The sequence below is a fragment of the Jatropha curcas genome, chromosome 11, assembly GCF_041381405.1.
Source record: "Jatropha curcas cultivar XTBG-Jc1 chromosome 11, XTBG_Jcur_1.0, whole genome shotgun sequence".
NCBI lineage: Eukaryota > Viridiplantae > Streptophyta > Magnoliopsida > Malpighiales > Euphorbiaceae > Jatropha > Jatropha curcas.
Window position 1 is genome coordinate 13,498,699 of NC_143161.1, and position 20,022 is coordinate 13,518,720.

General features: G+C 31.0%; 1 protein-coding gene across 2 annotated transcripts; it reads left to right on the forward strand.

The window, feature by feature from the left end:
- The first annotated feature begins 9,821 nt into the window (after window positions 1-9,821).
- Window positions 9,822-13,185, forward strand: LOC105641605 (protein IWS1 homolog 1). 2 transcript variants are annotated; one of them, XM_089716061.1, is made up of 9 exons: window positions 9,822-10,243; window positions 10,944-11,063; window positions 11,353-11,573; window positions 11,694-11,727; window positions 12,022-12,084; window positions 12,184-12,261; window positions 12,467-12,555; window positions 12,672-12,734; window positions 12,853-13,185. In XM_089716061.1, exons 1-9 carry the CDS (start codon window positions 9,935-9,937, stop codon window positions 13,034-13,036), a joined length of 1,161 nt encoding a protein of 386 aa, XP_089572187.1. In that variant the 5' UTR covers window positions 9,822-9,934; the 3' UTR covers window positions 13,037-13,185. The 2 variants fall into 2 exon arrangements, with proteins under 2 accessions (XP_089572187.1, XP_089572186.1); XM_089716060.1 differs by having other exon boundaries at window positions 9,824-10,243; window positions 11,694-11,823.
- Window positions 13,186-20,022: the final 6,837 nt, after the last annotated feature.

A 20,022-nucleotide genomic window follows, 5' to 3' on the forward strand; every position in this document is an offset into this window, starting at 1 on the left:
ATATAAAATGGTTTTTCAAAATTATAGTGTAACCATCCAATTGTGTGTCAATATTTTGAATAAATTTACAAATTATCACTCATGTTTGTACTCACATCCAAAAGTGTGAGCACACTCTTAAAAATACTCATTGAAATAAAACATCACATTGTATTATGGAAATTGAGGCTAAGTTCCTGTCTTCGGGCCGATGTGAATTGTCATGTGCTTTTCAAGCCTGATAGGAATCATATGCTTATTAAAAAAGGAGCTACAATATATGGTATAAAATAAATCATGAACTAATTAATTCATCAATAATAATCCAAATTTGGTTAACAAAGACCTTAACTATGAAATATTGATAAAACTTTTCCGTAATTAAAAATGCAGTTGATAATAAATTAATGACAATAATTTCTCTGTCAATAAAAAATTTATCATTAATTTGCCTTTTGTCTATCGTTAAAAGTTTTTATTTCCGTTGTCAAAATGGTCTCGTTATTCAGTCACAATGACTAAAAACAAGAATATGAAACTTTTTCTAATTTAAAATTAATTTGGTCGATAATTTGTGTAGTAATCCATTGTGAAATTTATTTTAAATTCTAAATTGACAGAACGAGAAGAAGATAAAAGAATGAGGAGATGACAGAAAAAAAAAAAAAAAAAGAAAAAAGAAAGAAAATGAAGAAGAAAAATATGATAAAATAAATAAATTATATAATAGTGTATCAAATATAGTAAAGAATATAAGAATTGAATTTGATTTCTGGTAATATTTAATTTAAATAAGTAATTAAACCATAAAAGTTTTGTAAAGATAATATGTTTAAACAGTAAAAGTTTATCCCAATCTTATTATGTTATTAAATTTTTTATTTTTTTTTAAATTTATTACAGTAGAATGAAGAAAAATATTTTTAATAATTTATAATACAATTTTTAATTTGAGTGGTTATGAATTAAACTAAAATATATATATTATAATTAGTAAAGCTATTTTACAAGAAATTAACTATCTTTATTATAATTATTCTCAAAAAAAAATATCTTTATTATAATAAATATATTTTTAAATTGGCATAAATAAATCCTGAAATATTAATTAAATTAGAAAAGCTATTTTATTGCATAAGGATTAGCTATCTCATTGAACAATAAATTTTTTTAAACATTCTTTCTTACATATTTGCACGGGTCAGAATATTATTTTCTGTTATTTTTGTGTTTTTGTTTTTATGTCTTTCTTACTTTATCTTACAAATTTTTTCATTTCTATTTTTATTATTGGTGATTTATGTAATTTTATTTAATTTTTTCAATAAATGCTTTGGCTTGAATAAAGCTTTTCAAAGAATTAGATTTGGTCAATAAACCAAGATTTCTTGTACTTTTCTATAATTATATTTGTTTCATTTCATTTATAATGTATTGCGAATTATTATTAGTAAGTATATATAAAAGTAACAATAAGAAGTATAACATTGAGGTAGACAAAAACAAAGGTTAAATTTAATAATGATAAATAATCATCTATTTTAATTGGCTAACAAATAAATAAGAAATTATTATTTATAAAAAATTTTAATCTAATTAATTATACTGGTTTGTTAATTAAATAAAAAAAATTATTATTAGTGTTTAAACTAAATTAGTAATCTTAATATTTTATTATTCAAATTAATATTTTAGCTTCCTGATATTAATTAGCAAACTATGTTATTGCATAGAGAATTAATTACTTTATATTAATTTAAGTTATTAAAAAATTCTAAAAACCATTCAAATAGAACTATTAACGAGGTAATAAAATGAATAAAAAATAAATGACAAATTGATATTTATAACTAAGTTATGTTTACTAACTTTTATAGCAGATAATTCTAATAAATAAATAAATAGTTGAATATATACCAAATTAGTTAATGAATTTAATTATTTATAATATTGAATATTATAAATTACGTTAAATCTATAACACATCCTGGCTGCTGTTAGCAATAGTTTCAGTCTGAATTACTCTAAATCTTATAAATTAAATACTAAATTAAGGAAAATATTGTAAGTGATTGTTAATTTCACATTTAATGAACTACTCAACCAAATCCAACCTTAAATAGTAACTCCAGGAACTCTACCTATGGCTTAAGCCATATAATAAAATTTAAAATTAATCAAGAAAAATAGTGATTTAAGAACTTCTAATCAGTATCAACTTCTTAATTTACTTATATCTGATTAGATCTTAATATTAGTTTTTAAAGTCTATTCACTTACTTTTAGTAAAAAATATGTTAACAACTTACTTCATAAAATTTTTAAAATTTAAATAAGAACTTCTAATTATTATCTGATAAGGATAGTTTGTTATAGTTTGTTATATTGTGATAAATGTAAATAATACAGTATTATCTCTTGTAACAGATTCTGTATACTATATATACAGCCTACAACAATACAAATAAAACAAGAAAAAGGATTCCTAGAATTCTTAAATTCTATATGGTATCAGAGCCAGTGCAGGGCTCTTTTTCTTCTCTTCCCGTCCATCGTCCATTGATTTGATTCACCATGTCTACTCAACCAAGTCTGAGTTCTTCTCCTTCTCCAACGATTTCTTCTACCTCTACTGAAACTGTTGCTGCTCCTATTCTTCAAGTCCCAAATATTACACCATTTTTAACCATTAAGCTGAATTCATCAAATTATCTGCTGTGGGAAGCACAGCTTCTTCCTCTTCTTCATGGGTATCGATTAGCTGGGCATGTTGATGGATCGATTCCTCCACCATCACACACAACCGAATCTGGTGAGCTAAATCTTGAATATTTAACTTGGTTTAGTCAAGATCAGATTGTTAGAAGTTGGCTCAATTGTTCTGTCTCTGAGTCTATTGCTCATCATATTTTACGTTGCCAAACCGCAAAAGAGGCTTGGGATAAGCTTGCCACGATCTATTCTACCGGTGCTAAATCACAGGTTCCTCAGTTGCGAAAACAGTTGAAGCATCTTTCTAGAGGAACAGATTCGATTGATACATACATGACGAAAGCTCGTTTTCTTGCTGATCAATTAGAGGCATTTCAAAATCCAATATCAGATGCAGCCTCGGTTTGTGATGTTTTAGAGGGTCTAGGTTCTGAATATCGACCCTTTACTCGAGCAATTGAAGCACGAAACATCCCCATCTCTTTCGACGAGCTTCACGCGTTACTGTTAAGTGAGGAAACGCAATTGAAATTGGATTCTATGTCATTAAATGCTTCTGTTCCACCAACTGCCCATTATGGAGCATCTTCTGCTGGGCGTGGACAAGGTAGTTATGGTGGTAGGTCGCGTGGGGGGCGTGGAGGTAGAGGTTGTGGTTATAATCAGTTTGGTTTTGGACGAAGGAACTACAACTATTCTGCACATCAATCTAGTTCTGCTGGACGTGGTCATAATTTGGCTCTTCTGACCTGTTTTAACTGCAATGGCAGCGGTCATGTTGCCCGTCAATGCCCGTCCCCAAAAATCTCATCTCATGGCAACGTTGTGCAAGCTGAAACTACTGATTGGACTGTTGATTCCGGTGCTAATTATCACCTTGCTGCTCATAAGGAAGCTATTGCTCAACCTGTTCCTGTTCCAGACACAGCTACTCTTACTATTGCAGATGGTAATACCCTTCCTATTGTCTCTCGTGGTTCTTCTTTTGAAACTGTTAATGGCCATTCATATATTCTTGATAATGTGCTTTATTCTCCTGCGATTAAGAAAAATTTATTGTCTGTGTCTGCCTTCTCTTCACAAAATATTGTTTCTCTTGAATTTTTCCCTAACTCTTATCTTGTGAAGGATATCCCCACAAAACAGGTGCTTTACCAAGGCCAGAGTAAAGATGGGTTATATCTATTTCCGATGCAGCGATCTGTTCATTCGTTCTCACCAAAAGCATTTCCAGCATCTGTGTCACTTTGGCATGAGCGTCTCGGTCATGCGAACATTCATCTAGTTCAAAGTGTTCTTCATTCAAATAATATTTCTGTTGATTCTAATAATTCTTTTCAGTATTGTCATGCTTGTAGTGTGAGCAAATCACACAAATTGTCATTTTCAAATTATATTTATCACACTTCGACACCTTTGGAATTAATTTGTTCTGATGTTTGGGGTCCATCTCCAGTAATTTCAGTTGATGGTTATCGTTATTATGTGGTGTTTTATGATCATTATAGTAAATATTGCTGGTTATATTTTCTGAAACAGAAATCTGATGTTCTGCCCATTTTTATTCAATTTAAAAAATTAGTAGAGAAGTATTTTGGTGTTTCCATCAAGAGTTTTCAATCAGATTGGGGGGGAGAGTTTCAATCTCTATCTAAATATCTCTCAAATAATGGTATAACACACCGTGTGTCTTGTCCTCATACACCAGAACAAAACGGGTGTGCTGAACGGAAACACAGGCATATTGTTGAATTGGGTAGAGCTTTATTGCACAATGCATCCGTACCTTATGCTTATTGGACATATGCTTTTGATGCTGCTGTCTATACAATCAATAGGTTACCATCCTCTAAAAGATATTTCCAAACTCCATTTGAAATTCTTTTTCATGTTAAACCCAATTATAATGAGCTTCGGGTGTTTGGCTCTCTTTGTTACCCATGGTTGAAACCGTATTCCCCACATAAGTTAGCTCCTAAATCGTCTCACTGTGTTTTCCTTGGTTATAGTAAGGTTCATAAAGGATATATTTGTCTTGATTTTCTATCTCGTCGCAAGTTTATCTCACGACACGTTTTGTTTTATGAGCAGGTGTTTCCTTTTCAGCAGCCCGGTGATAATAGCACACGAATTTCAGATCCACCAACACCTACTTCAATACCGTTGCCTCCTGTTCCACAATCATTGAGTACTCGGCCTGGAGTTCTAGGTGTTGCACCAAAACGCACCAATTCAGCCCCACAACAGTCACGAAATGACACACAAATGGAATTGGTGCCTAATCTGCTTCACTCACCTGATGCGCACCGTTTAACTAATCCCTCTCAACAATCGGCGTCGCTTCAAAACATGCCTTTCACTGCATCTTCACTTCCGGATGAATCAGTAATTCCAGACCGAACCGATGAGAGTCAGACCGCACCAATTACAACTCCAGATCATAACTTACTCTCAACGCACCGTTTAGAGTCTTCTTTATCATCTGATTCTTCGATATCTACACAGTCTGGTGTTATTGTTCCAGCAGGTCCAACGAAGACACATTCCATGGTTATTAGACAGCAAACTGGAACTTTGAAACCTAAGTTGCCATGGTCTCCTCAGTCCCACAATGCTTGTGTTGCTTCTACTATCCCTACATGCTTTTCTCAAGCCAATAAATTTCCTCAATGGCGAGAGGCCATGTTGTGTGAGGTGAATGCTCTTATTAAGACTGGCACTTGGGAGTTGGTACCATGATCTGCTGCTCAGAATGTGATTGGTTGTAAATGGGTGTTCCGAATCAAACAAAAATTTGATGGCTCCATTGATCGTTATAAGGCTCGGTTGGTAGCCAAGGGTTTTCATCAACGGCCTAGGATTGACTATTCTGAGACATTTTCTCCGGTTATTAAACTGACAACAATTCGAATTCTTTTGTCAATTGCAGTTTCAAAGGGCTGGTTAATTAAGCAACTTGATGTATCAAATGCTTTTCTGCATGGGGCACTTGATGATGTTGTATTCATGGAGCAACCACCAGGATTTAAGGATCTCTCAAGACCAGATTATGTGTGTAAGCTACATCGTTCTCTATATGGTCTTCGTCAAGCACCTCGGCAATGGTATAAGTGTCTACTTTCTGCATTTGTTAGCCTTGGTTTTCGAGTTTCTCCAGCTGATTCCTCATTGTTTATATATGCTAAGGGTAATATTGTTCAGTTTGCCCTTGTCTATGTCGACGATATTATACTTACTGGTTCAAACAAAGCTGTCTTGCAAAGCACCATTCAGTCCTTACAAAATAAGTTTATGTTAAAAGACTTAGGACAGCTAGATTATTTCTTGGGCATGGAAGCATGTTGGACAAATTCGAGCTTATTACTTACACAGCAAAAATACATACTTGATCTACTTGCTAGAGCACATATGGCAGATTGTAAAGGAATTTCTACTCCAGCCAGCTCTAAGGAAAAGATGACAGCCCATGGTCGATTATTTCATGATCCAGCTCTTTATCGAAGTGTTGTGGGAGGACTGCAGTATATTAGCCTCACTCGGTCAGAGGTATGTTACTCGATCCACAGAGTATCTCAGTTTATGCATGCCCCAACTGATGAAAATTGGTCCTTTGTAAAAAGAATTTTAAGATATTTGAAAGCAACGGCTACACATGGTTTGTTTCTTCGAAAGTCATCAACCACCCACTTAAATGTGTACTCTGATGCTGACTGGGCCAGCAGTGTTGATGACCGAAAGTCGACGTCTGGATATGCCATTTTTCTTGGTAATAATTTAGTCTCTTGGTGCTCAAAGAAATAACAGACTGTTGCTAAATCATCTACTGAAGCTGAATATTGTGCAATTGGACTTGCAATCACTGAACTTACATGGATTCAATCTTTGTTGCGAGATATTGGCTTTGATTCCTCTCAAATTTCCAACCTATGGTGTGACAATATTGGTGCCACCTATTTATCAGCCAATCCTGTATTCCATGCGAGATCTAAGCACCTTGAAGTTGATTTTCATTTCGTTCGGGATAAAGTCATGAAAAAGGAAGTCAATGTGCACTTTCTTAGCTCAACGGATCAGTTAGCCGATATACTAACTAAGCCCCTGCCAAAGTCTAGACATCGAGCACTAATGTATCAACTATCAATTCGCTCTTCCGCTCCAGAAGCTCGAATTGAGGGAGCATGATAAGGATAGTTTGTTATAGTTTGTTATATTGTGATAAATGTAAATAATAAAGTATTATCTCTTGTAACAGATTCTGTATACTATATATACAGCCTACAACAATACAAATAAAACAAGAAAAAGGATTCCTAGAATTCTTAAATTCTATATTATCAACTTATAATCTATATTTTTAGCGGCAGTGATCTCTCAACCTCTCTCTCACATACTATCTCTTTTTAAAGGACTGGTTTCAAAATAAAAATACATTAAAAAGACTTCTTTCAGAATAAGAATACTCTCACACACTATCTTTTCTCTTTTTGAAGTAGGGATTGTTGAGGATGATAGATGCATTGATGGGATTTGATTCTTCAAAGTGTATTTTGTTGGTATGGAAAGAAGTAAAATATAATCTAAATCAATTGTTTATTTTATTTCAAAGATGATATGAATTCATAGCTTTTCAGATTCAAATTATAATTTGATTATGCAACAAAAAAAAAAATAAAATAAAAAATAAAAAGGGTGATCACCGGTAGCCGCCCGTGAAAGAAGAAAAGAGACCTTTTAGGTTTAGGTTTAGAGAAAGAGAGAATCGCTAGGGAATAATAAATATAATATATTTTAAATATAATAAGAATATAATAATTCAATTTGATTTCTTGGCAATTTTAATTTGAGCAAGTAATTAAACGATAAAAGTTAGTAAAAAGAATTATGTTTAAATGATAAAAGTTCATTATAATCCTATTCTATTATTAAATTTTTTTCATTATTTTTTTTAATATACTACAGCAAAATAAAGCTAATTACTTTTAATAATTTCTAATATAATTTTTAGTTTTATTGGCTATAAATCAAACTAAAACTATATATCATAATTATTAAAGTACAAAGAATAAAAAGTAACAATAAGAAGTGTAATATTGGGACGGATAAAAAAATATGGTTGAATTTAATAATGATAAATTACTTCCTATTTTTTATACTTACACGAGGTATTCAGACTCGTGTCCAATTAATGGTTCACAAACCTAACTAATCCTCCCTCGCTCTTGAAGACAAAGGGATCTGCCCAGGGGGAGTTTATATAGTGGATGATCAAATCCATGACCTAAGCTATGATGATCAACCCCATAATTGCTATTTACCACTGAACTACCACCATTCGGGTTACCTCCTATTTTAGTTGGCTAATAAATAAAATAAGAAATTATTATTAACTTTTTGATATATTCAAAATATTAGTCTATATTATGCAAAAATTCAAAACTAACAATATTCATTTAAACGTTACGGTGAACATCTATTCTTAATTTCAGAGGACATTTCAAAAGGAATAGCGACATAAATGATGCCTATGCATAATAAATTTGTATAGTTTATAAAGTTAGTAGTTATAAGAAGTACATAATTAAATTAAATGAAAAGAATAGGACTACTAATTTTTATATCAAAAACTTATTATTTATTTAATTATTTTATGCAAATATAAGCAATATAAAATAGGTCAAAATTAATAAAGTAATTTATAAAAAATAAATAACAAGCAAGAAGAATGGGTACAAATAACAAGTATAAATGCATGCAATGCACGTTGGAAAAAAAATAGTTTTATAATAATCTTTAATTAGATTGGTTATATTAGTTTTCCATTTGAATTTAAATATTATTCGATTAAATATATTAAACTAGGAAATATAAAAATAGAAAATTGGAAAATTTTTTATCCTAACCTAAAATAAAAATCAATCAAAATATATATATATATATATATATATATATATATATATATATATATATATATATATAAAAGCCGAAATAAAGAGAAATTTTGAGGCCTTGTCTTTGTTCAGCATTTATGTTTCTTTTTTTTTTTATTAAATTTTGAGTTTTTTCTTATTTTTATGTTTTGATTGGTTATATTAATTTGGCAATTGTTCATACATGTAGATGATTTGCTCATATAGAAGTTTTGCTCATACTTTTTGTTTTCTTTTATAAATTTATTAATCAAAAGAGAGATAATTTAGATGGTTAAGTTTTGGAAGTGTCTATCATTTTATAATTGAAAAATTAAAAGCTTTTTAAAATAGTAATGTAATTTAGTAAAAAAAAAATATTAAACAATATATAAATTTTAGCATGCGAAGCACGGAATAACGACTAGTTATTAAATAAAGTTATTTCAGTTAACAAATACGAAGTATATGTAAAAATATTTTAACTCAATTGATAGAAAATATATAAATTTAATTTATATTAATTTGAGTTACTAAAAAAATTTAAAAATAGTTCAAATAAAACTATTAATAAAATACTAAAATGATTAAATAATAAATGATAAATTGATATCTACGACTAACTTAGCTATGTTAGCTAACTCTTATTAATATACAATTCTAAAAAAAAAATAAAAATAATTCAATTAAAAGAATTAAAAAATCAATGGTCATTATTTAAATTGATCATTGTATTTTCAATAATTGAACATAAGATGTATGAGTAATTCTTTGGCTATAGGGTTTATAATTATTAAACATCAAAGATTTTTCTTCTTATCATTTTACTTCTTAATCTTAAAGATACTATTTTATTTTTCTTTGGCTATAGGGTTTATGATTATTTTTACTTTCTATATTGTTTCAATCATAAAGTTTTATTTTTCAATCCATTTTATTTTCTTTACAATATTTATTCATTTTGTCCACATACATATTATAATATTTATAGTAAATTATTGAATAAAAAACACCTAATTGATATATTTATTTTTTTACTCAATAATTTATTATCATTGTTATTATATTATATATATAAAAAACCAATCAATTATATTTAGCAAAACAATAAAAAAAATGGATAAGTATTACGGGTCTAAAATTAAATGGAGACCTTTGATAAAATATAAATATTCCTAATCTATACACTGACTTGAGGTTCAAGACACCCTATATATATAACATTATTCCTGAAAGAACGCACGGATCAACTTAAGCTTGTAAAGTAAACGTGAAATACAACTCTCTTCGCTGATATCATAGAGGCTATCATACAATCTGACGGGAGCAATTGTGTGATGGGGGAAAAGGGTAGTTTTGTGGTGCCTGAGTTGGCCGTTGAGGATGAAGAAGAGGGTTTTGGGAGGGAGTATGCGACGGAAGGGAAAAAGAGAAAGAAATTGGTGAAGGAAGGGGCTGGAAGTAGTGGGAAGGAGAGGAAGAAGGTTAGCAAGGGAGAGAAGAAGTATGGAATTAGTGTGGGGGAGGAGGAAAGTCATTCAAAATCAGGATTGATGAAGAAGGGAATGTATTCAGAGAAGCTGGCCGGAAAGGAAGATGGTGAGGTCAAGGAGATGTGGGATACTATTGCTGGCGGTGATTCTGAGGTTTTAAGCTTTCTTTTTTTCCTTTTCTTTTCTTTTTTTTTTTTTGTCGGTTGGCTTAATTTACATCTGATACTTTGAATGCCGTTGATTTTGTTTGTTACCCATTTGATGTTCTCTTAGTGCCTATGGTGGTGACTGATGAATAGTAAATTAATAGAAATTGGTGTTAGTTTGTAGAGAGAGGATTTTCTTCCTTGGTTAGAATTCCTGTTGCTAATCTTGTTCGTATCCTAATTTGGGTATGTGGAATCAATTGTTTGCTTTCAATATCATTTGAGCGTATGGACTTTTAATATTGGAGTTAAGTAACTAGTATTTCTTTGTATAAGGCAAATTGGAGATCCTTGTACTTTTGCTATTTGGTATTTTTATGAGTTGAGGTCTGTTTGGTAGATTTATATGAAAGTTTACATTTGGATCTGCATATTCTGAACTGTTTAATTTTCCTGTTCTGTTTATTTGCTCATTAAAGTTTTACATTGGTTTATATTTTGTATCAATGTCAAACTTCTGTGTTACAAATATTTGATTACATGTTTAGTTGTTACAAATATTTGATTAGTAACTTAAGCATTACTATGCTTAAGTTCAACCCTCACTGCCTTATTTTTGAAGGCTGTTATAGATCTTTCTTGAGAACATCCTGTTGGTTCATTATCATTATTAAAGATTAATCTAACTATGATTTTGCTTGTAATAGGATGATCAAGAGGGTCACAGGAATGTAGAAGATGACAACTTCATAGATGACAGTGCTTTAGATCCTGCTGATCGATATGTGAGTGACAATGAACCACGCTGTCCCGGTGATGCTCCTCAGGTTAGTATTTCATTGTTTTCTATTTGCCGACCTTCCATTTCATGTTAGTCTTTATTTTCCCTCTTGATTTAATAATACTATGCGAACTTCATCTATTGCGCCTTACTATTGAAGCCCTTGGCAATCCTACATTTGTTTTTTCTCATACATTCTCACAGTTGATTCAAGTGTCTGATGCTGCATCTTCTGAACTATCTATTAAAATATCTGGTTCTTGCACTACTTATTTATTTTGGTGTCTATTAAGTTCTTGACTTTTAAATCTTGTTTTGATTTCTGCTGTTTCCAGGCTGAAGAGGGTGAGGAAGATGATGAAATAAAACAGCTTTTCAAAATGGGTAAGAAAAAGAAGAAGAATGAGAAAAGTCCTGCAGAAATAGCGCTGTTAGTTGAGAATGTCATGGCTGAGCTTGAGGTAACTGCTGAAGAGGATGCAGAATTAAATAGACGGGGAAAACCTGCCATCAATAAACTTAAAAAGTCACCACTTCTTACTGAGGTTCTCTCAAAGTAAGTTGGTTTCTGCCCCAAGTGTGTTTGGTCTGTTTTTGCGGGGAAAACCTGCCATCAATAAACTTAAAAAGTCACCAATTCATAATTCTTCTGTTCTTTTCAATTATTCTGGTGCAGGAAGCAGCTCCAGCAGGAATTCATAGATCATGGGGTACTAACTCTTTTAAAAAATTGGCTTGAACCCCTTCCAGATGGAAGTTTGCCTAATATAAATATACGTGCAGCAATTTTGACGATTTTGACTGACGTATGTAGATGTCCCTTACTATTGCTTCTTTTTTTTTTTTTTTTTTTTGTTTAATTTGGCTCTGATTGGGGTTCTAACTCGTAGAGACCTGACAGTCATGGAGATGATCCCCGTACCATTGAGCCAAAACTCATTAGTACTATTTGATTCTGTGGAAACATTTTTTTCTAGCCTGAAATGCTTCCTTTTTCCATGCAGTTTCCAATTGATCTGGAACAGTATGATAGAAGAGAGCAATTGAAGAAAAGTGGTCTTGCAAAGGTTAATCTTGTTGTGCACCAATATGTTTATTATTTAACTCTTTGTTTGCAATTTTTTAACTGGGCAAAAACTTGATCAGTCCAATATGTCTTTGTATAGGTGATTATGTTCTTATCAAAATCTGACGAGGAAACCAGATCCAACAGAAAACTTGCTAAGGATTTGGTTGATAAATGGGTAATGCTATCCGACTTTCAACTCTTGGTTTTCTAAATTGTTTACCCTGCCTTTCTCCTAAAGTCTGCATTCATTTTGCTAGTGAAAAGTCATAAGTTGCATATTTTCCTGTTTTAGGAGTTAAAACCTTGGGTTATACTTATGTTGAACATTTTTTTTTGTTGGAAATATTAACTTTTACTTGTACTTTCGAAAACAAATACAGAGTCGACCCATATTTGATAAGAGTACGAGGTTTGAAGACATGAGAAACATTAATGATGATCGGGCCTTCCGAAGACCAACAATAAGGAGGTACTTTCTTGTTATCTCTATATTGTCAATTTTTCCATATGCCTAATATGTAAGTTTGTAATTGTGTTTTGATATTGATTTTTCTCTATTTGGATTTCTCTGTGATTCCTTGGCAGGCCAGTGAATAATTCTACATTGATGGAATGTACAGATGGTGATCTGGATTTGGATATTTCAAGGTAAGTTTAATGGAAGACAAAATCTTGTATTTTTCCATACATCCATTCTTCCAATGCTGTTTTCACGTTTCACAGTATACTCATGATGCTCAATTTTATTTTTTATTTTTTTTAAAAGGAAACGAAGATCTGGCCAATCATCTTCAAGGCAACGTGCTTCTAGGCCAGAAGCAACTCCACTGGACTTTGTAGAGCGCCCTCAGTCTAAGATTGACCCTGAAGAAATTAGAGCCCGTGCTAAACAAGTACTCCGGACACAGGAAAGGAAAAGGAAGTTAAAGAGGAAATTGTGTATTACCTGAATATTATATTATTATAGATTATAATTAGGTGACAGAAATTTGATTTTATTAATGATAGAGCATATATTTAGTGACCAAAAGATAATTAATCAGGGATCGAGTTGTATAAAAAAATGTTATGTATAAAAAGAAATTACAGTTACTCTCAATAGGACAAGTTCCTAACTAGTTCTTAAAAATCCCAAATCGACATGTTATTTTCAAGACAGAATTGGAATGGACTAAGAATTTGAGCTTCATATCAAGATTTATGTAGATCATGTAATTGATGATGGAAGAAATCTTCTAGTTTTTTGGCTAGCTAGATCAATGATCGAATAAATCTTTTTAGTTTTTTGGCTAGTTATGGTCTCACAAGAAGCCGGATTATCCTAATTGGATGCCATGATGGGTTAGATATGAACAATTAGGAGGAAGGGTTGAAAATAGAAAATTATCAATTTTGAAAAGGAAAAAAGATAATAGATTGAAGAAATGTTGCTAGTTTTTTTGGCTAGCTAGAAAGGAACAACTAGGAGGAAGGGTCGAAAATAGAAAAATTATTGGTTTTGAAAAGGAAAAAAGGAGAAGGGATGAAGTACTAAGATGTGTGTCCAAAGTCATTATTTATAATAGACAAAAAAGGAAAGCCCCAAAACAAACATCGTTAAAGGCGTGACCTTATGAGTAATTTGATGTGTCCCTTGGACAATCCTGTGGTACTTAACCGTGCACATAGGACTTTAAAACTAATAAAGCAGAAGATTTCAAAAGTAATAAAGCCCACGTGTAGGGGGCATTGTTGATTCACTTTAAAACTAATAAAGCAGAAGACTTCAAAAGTAATAAAGCCCACGTGTAGGGGGCATTGTTGATTCTAGCCCTCAAAACTAGGCTTAAACGAGAGGCTTGAATTGGCAAAGTTTAAAAAGAATTATTATATAATTAAGATAGTGCCAAGAGGGCCATTTGGTCTCCTAAAACCCATAAATTGTAAAAATTGCTTTTAGGACATTTTTGGATTTTTATATATAGTTTTTAAAAGGAGCAACTTGCTTGGAGGTCACTCCTAGGACCCTATAAATAGGAAAAGCAAATGTTGTAGCTGTAGCGAATCTTTACAAACAAACCAAATTGCTTAATTATGTTCAAGTTACCTTTAACTCCCTTTTTTTTTTCCAACCTTCTTAGTTCTTATATTTCTCTTTTATCCTTTCCATGTTTGTTTTTCCCTTCCAAACTCTTCTTATTCTCTTTTTTTTTTTTTTTTTTTTGGGACTAAATGGACACTGTCCGGTTTATCCAATCTATCCCTAGACACTCCTAATATATGCAGGCCCAATGGACTCATGATAATTTTATAAAATAATAATTTTGAAAAAAAATTATTAAGTAAGGAAATAGATCGTTATATATTTACATTTCATGTATACATCTTTTTTTTTTTTTTTTTGGTTAGATATATATATTTGTTTAACCAAGTTGATGAGTATATCTACCACTTTCAAATGTATTGTATATTGGCTGATGTATTACATTTTAACTGAAAAAGGTATATGTCTCTAACAAGGATCTCAATATTTAATTTCTCAACAAATAAAGTAAATGATGAGTTACTTGTTGTCGATTCAAGTAAAGAATTTAATTACAAAAATAAAAAGTCAATAATTTACTTAAGAAAAAAATAATTTTTTTGTTTTCTATTTTCGATTTTCTTAAAAAATTACAGTATTATTTTTTAGTAAAAAATTTAACAATATATTAAGTTATTAAAGAAGGAAAATTATTTTATGCTTTAGAAAATTGGAGTGTTCATTTATAAGGAAGGAAACATTTTTGTAGCTTACAACTAAGATTAAGGTGGTTAAATTATAACGACACGTAGCACATCGATATTCATTTCAAAAAACTATATTCCATAGAGTGACTTTAGCATATATAAAATAAAATGACCTGGGGAAAGGTACTATATTTTACCCTTATAGTGTAATAGTAATAAACATTCACAATATTGTTTACAATTTAAAATTTGTATTTTATAATATTTTATTTAAAAACTAGGACAAATTTTAAATTGAGGGGTGCAATAAGAAGAGCTAACTTGATCCCGCACCCAAAAATCTATGAAATCTCTTGAAGGAGTTGGAAGATGTTCTTAAACAAGAATAGCTTTTTTGGTTTCAAAAGTCTAGAGAAGAGTGGAATGTTTCAGGTAACAAGAATACTATGTTCTACCATCTTTCGGTTATGGTGCGAAAATCAAAGCTTACTATTCATCGGTTTAAAGATGGGGATGGGAATTGGATGTCTAATAGTGTGAACCTGAAGTCAATGGGTTGGACCTTCTTCTTGCAGTTATACTCGAAGGATTCTCTTCCTGATTTTTCAGTTCTGTGGTCTGGCCGATTCCCATCCATTCCTTCCACAACTTGGTATTCGCTTAATGCTGCCTTTATAGCAGATGAAATATATCTAGCGCTCAGTTCTATGGCTCCTTTTAAGTCGCTTGGTAGTGATAGGTGTTGGCTCAAGGGTCAATTTTATCTTGAGATTTTGATGATTATGCAAAACAAATAAATTTAATATTCTTGTGTGTGCTAATATTATTTTATGCAGATTTCAAATATGGAAATTGCTAGAGAAGGCAAGTTCCTACAAATACAAGATTCTTTGAAGACAATGAAGATTATTGAAGATTTTTTTTTAGTATCTTAGGATATATTGTAGGATAGAGAGAATATTCTTATATAATCACAAAAATATTTTTTCTCTCAAAAATCATTTTCGGAAATTACTTTAAAAATAAAAGTCAAATCTTGATCTTTTTAAATTTACTTACCTAAATGAAAAAGATTTTGCTTAATTATATTTGGCAACAAATAAATAAATATTTGAAAAAGATTTGCATATCTTTTATTGTCAGAAATTACCTTATATAAAGAAAGTCAAATCTTTTCTTTATTCTACTTACCTAAATGAAAAAGATTTTGACTTAAATATTTTTGGTAACAAATAGTTGAGTATTTACAAAAGATTCTTATATCTTTTTATCTTTGGAAAGTCTAAATACTCTTTAAAGCTAAAGATCAACGCTTTCTAAACATGTGATCTTCATTCCTCCTATAAATGATGTTTTTCTTCTTTTGAAAACGTAGAGGTTTTTATAAGAGTAAGAATCCATTGATTAAAAGTTTTAAATCTCTCAAAGCTCTCTCTTAAAACCTCCTTATTTCTTTTCGTCTATTTGCTTCAAGAAATATTTTTAAGAGAAAAGAAAATTTAATAAAAATATTTTTTGAAGAACAGTTCTGAACTTTAATTATCTTTTCTAAATCTGTTTTCCGTTCTTCCCATGCTTATAATTGCATTTCTCTCTGTCTATACAGATTTTGTAATCTATTATAGACTAGAGGTTTTTAAATGAAAAACTTTTGTGTAATAGCTTAGGTGAAAAGTTATAGTTTAATAGGTTATCAAGCGACCTTCTCTTTGTGTGAGATTCTAATGTCTTGATGAGTTTTTGTTCTCTGCAACAATAGAGAGGGTTGAGATTGACTAGAACCTTTGGAAAATCTAATGGGACAAAAGTTAGATCTAGGTGTTGATCTATTTCCTTGAAAGTTGGTTTGTCTCTTACCCTTGAAAAGAGATAATATAGTGGAGGATCTTAAGATGAGTCTTGGGGAGTGGATGTAGGCGAGTTAGTGTCGGACACTATAAATCTCTGTGTTTATCTTCTTTTATTTTCTGAAGTTCTGCTTGATTATATTCTATTTACACAACTATTAATCTTTTTAGAAATGCAAAGTTGTTAATGAATTTCTGTTTCTAAACGCAAATAAGTTTTATCTCTGTGAAACATTAGAACTCTGGATTTCTGTATTGTGATTATACAAGTTCTAATCTATCCTTCTACATTTAGTGTAATTCACAATATGAATTATAATTAGTTTTCTAATTTTGCTTAAAGCTTTGTGAAATAGTTCTAAAATGCAATAACTATTTTTCAAAGAATCTTTCTAAATAGTGTTGGCTCAAGGGTCAAGTTCTAATCTCGAAATTTTGATGATTAAAACAAAACAAATAAATTTGAATTATATTATATTTGTGCTAATATTATTTTGTGCAGAATTCATATGAAAAGAAATCGTACAAGGCAAGTCCTACAAAATCCATAATGTGTGTGAAGAAAACCCTAGTGGTTAGGTATCTAGGATACATTGTAGGATAGAGAGAAAATTCATCTATAAGCACATAAATTAATTTTTTTCTCTCATCAAAAATATTTGTCGGAAATTAGATTCTTCAAAATAAATTTTTTCATCAAAAATTTCTGTTTTCGAAAATATGCTTTAAGAATCAAAAATGATTTTATTTCCTAAAACTAAAGAGATTACGTCTCTAAATGATTTTGGTAATAAAATCATACATTATCTTTTTTGGAAATATCTTTTGAAGATCTAAGAGATTTTAATTCATTCTCTTACCTAAAGTGAATGAAGATCTTATTCTTCTCGTTTTGGTAAGAAGAATCCTTTTGAAAAATCTTTCCAAATAAAATGCTGCCGAAAATCTTTTTGTTTAAAGGAAAGTAAAATCGTTTTTATTCTCTTACAAGAAAGGATAAAGATAAACTTTTGGTAACTAAAGATTTTCGTATCTTCTATATAAGGAAAGTAAATATTCTGATTTCAAAATGAAATATCTACTCTCCAAAAGTAAGAGACACGAAGCTCTCTATAAAAAGGAGCTTTCACGTTTTGAGCTATGAGGAAGTAAAAGTTTTCGTTTTAAGAGTATTCTTCCATTGATCACATCTTTTATCTCTCAAAACTTACTCTCTACCCCCCATTTTTCTTTTCGTCTTTACACTTCACGTTTTTATCCTTAAAGAGAAAAGAAAATTTTTTTTCAACTACTTTTGAAAAACGGTTCTATGTTCTAAACGATTTTCTAATCTGATAAACTGTTTTTCCTGTGCTTATATGTGCATTTTTTTCTGTCTATTTAGATTCTGTAATCTTCAGTAGACAGGTTTTTATTTGATAAATATTTGTGTAATAGCTTGGGTGATAAGCTATTGAGAAAGAGGTTATCAAGCAACCTTCTCCATGAGAGAGATTCTAATGTCTTGAATTGAGTTTCTGTATTCTGCCAAAAACAGAAAGGGTTGAGGTTAACTAGAACCTTTGAAAAATCCAGTGGAATAAAGGGTAGATCTAGGTGTTGATTTATTGCCTTGTACTGTTGGTTTGTCTCTTACCCTTGAAAAGAGATAACATAGTTGAGGATCTCAATATGAGTCTTGGGGAGTGGATGTAGGCGAGTTAGTGCCGAACCACTATAAATCACTGTGTTGATCTTTTTAATTTCTGAAGTTTTGCTTGAAACTACTTTATTTACACTTCTGTTTATATTTTAGAAATGCTAATGTTGTTACTGGTTCTGATGTTCTAAAACTGGAATAAGTCTTATCTTCTCTGAATATTAGAACTCTGGAATTCTGATAAGTGAATATACCAAGTTCTAAACCGTTCTTCTATTTACAGTATATTTCACTACTTGGGTTTCTAATTAATTTTCTAAACTTTATGAGGAAGTTCTAATTACAATAGCTTTCCATCATAAAGTAGTTCTGATACTTGATTAAGACTTCGTGAAGCAGTTCTAATTTCAATAACTGTCTCTCACACAGTCTTATATGATTTTCTAAACTTTATGAGGAAGTTCTAATTTCAATAGCTTTCCTTCATAAAGCAATTCTGATACTGGATAAGACATTGTGAAGCAGTTCTAATTAATAACTGCACTTTACATTGTCTTTCTATCTTTTATGAATAGAACATTGTGAGGTAGTTCTAATCCATATTCTAATCTCACGAGTTCTTTATTTTTTCCGCTGCACTTAGAATTCTATATCTTTGTTTTAAATTCTAAAATTTATATCTGTTTTTAGAAAACCCAATTCACCCCCCCTCTTGGGTTGTGCCATACATATACGGGACCCACATTTTGGTATCAGAGCCTTGGCTCTTGACTTACCGAAGCTTAATCGCTTAAGAGATAAGATCCCATGGCAACCCCACTTCCTCTGACTTCTTTAGAAGGACAATTTGTTTCTAGACCTCCTTTGTTCAATGGTTCTAATTATTCTTATTGGAAAACTAGAATGGAAAACTTCATGAAATCAGTAGATATAAACTGCTGGAGAAATGTTATCACTGGTCCACGTATTCCCATGAAAGTTGTAGGAGATGAGATAGTTAGAAAAATAGAAGAAGAATATACAGATGCTGATTGGAATGATATTACTATAAATGCAAAAGCTATCAATATTCTTCATTGTGCTTTAGATGCAACAGAATACAACAAAGTGTCTGGATGTAAATCAGCGACAGAAGTATGGGAAAAACTTGAAGTCACCTATGAGGATACAGATAGAGTAAAGGAATCCAGAATCAATATCCTTTGGAGAGAATATGAAATGTTTAGTATGAAAGAAGGAGAAACTATTGCAGAGTTAAATTCTAGATTTACTAATATAGTTAATCCTTTGAGAACTCTCGGTAAGGAAATTTCAGAAGATGAGCTTGTTAAGAAAATCCTTAGAATTCTACCTAGAAAATGGGATTCTATAGGAACTGTCATGAATTATAAAGAGACTCCCGTCACTTATGATTATCTTATAGGAGCTCTTGTTTCAAAAGAAATGAAATCTTCTTTGACTATAAAAGATAAGAAAAAGAAAGGACTGGCTTTGAGAGTAGATTCTAGTGAAGAAAGTTCTTCTGATCTTGATAGTGACGATTTAGCACTTGTTGCTAAAAGATTTAAAAAGTTCTATAGAAAGAGTGGAAGGCCACAAAAAAAGTTTAACAAAAAGAACTTTCCACCCAAAAATGGGAACTTACCGAAGAAAGAACCTTCTGAAGTGGTTTGTTATGAATGCAACAAACCTGGACATATCAAGCCTAATTGTCCTAAATTGAAAAAGAAGTCAACAAAAG

Coding starts and splice junctions, on each gene's coding strand:
- LOC105641605 (XM_089716060.1), top strand. CDS start 9,935: ATGGGGGAAAAGGGTAGTTTTGTGGTGCCTGAGTTGGCCGTTGAGGAT. Junction 10,244..10,943: donor TTGCTGGCGGTGATTCTGAG/GTTTTAAGCTTT, acceptor TGCTTGTAATAG/GATGATCAAGAGGGTCACAG. Junction 11,574..11,693: donor CTTACTGAGGTTCTCTCAAA/GTAAGTTGGTTT, acceptor ATTCTGGTGCAG/GAAGCAGCTCCAGCAGGAAT.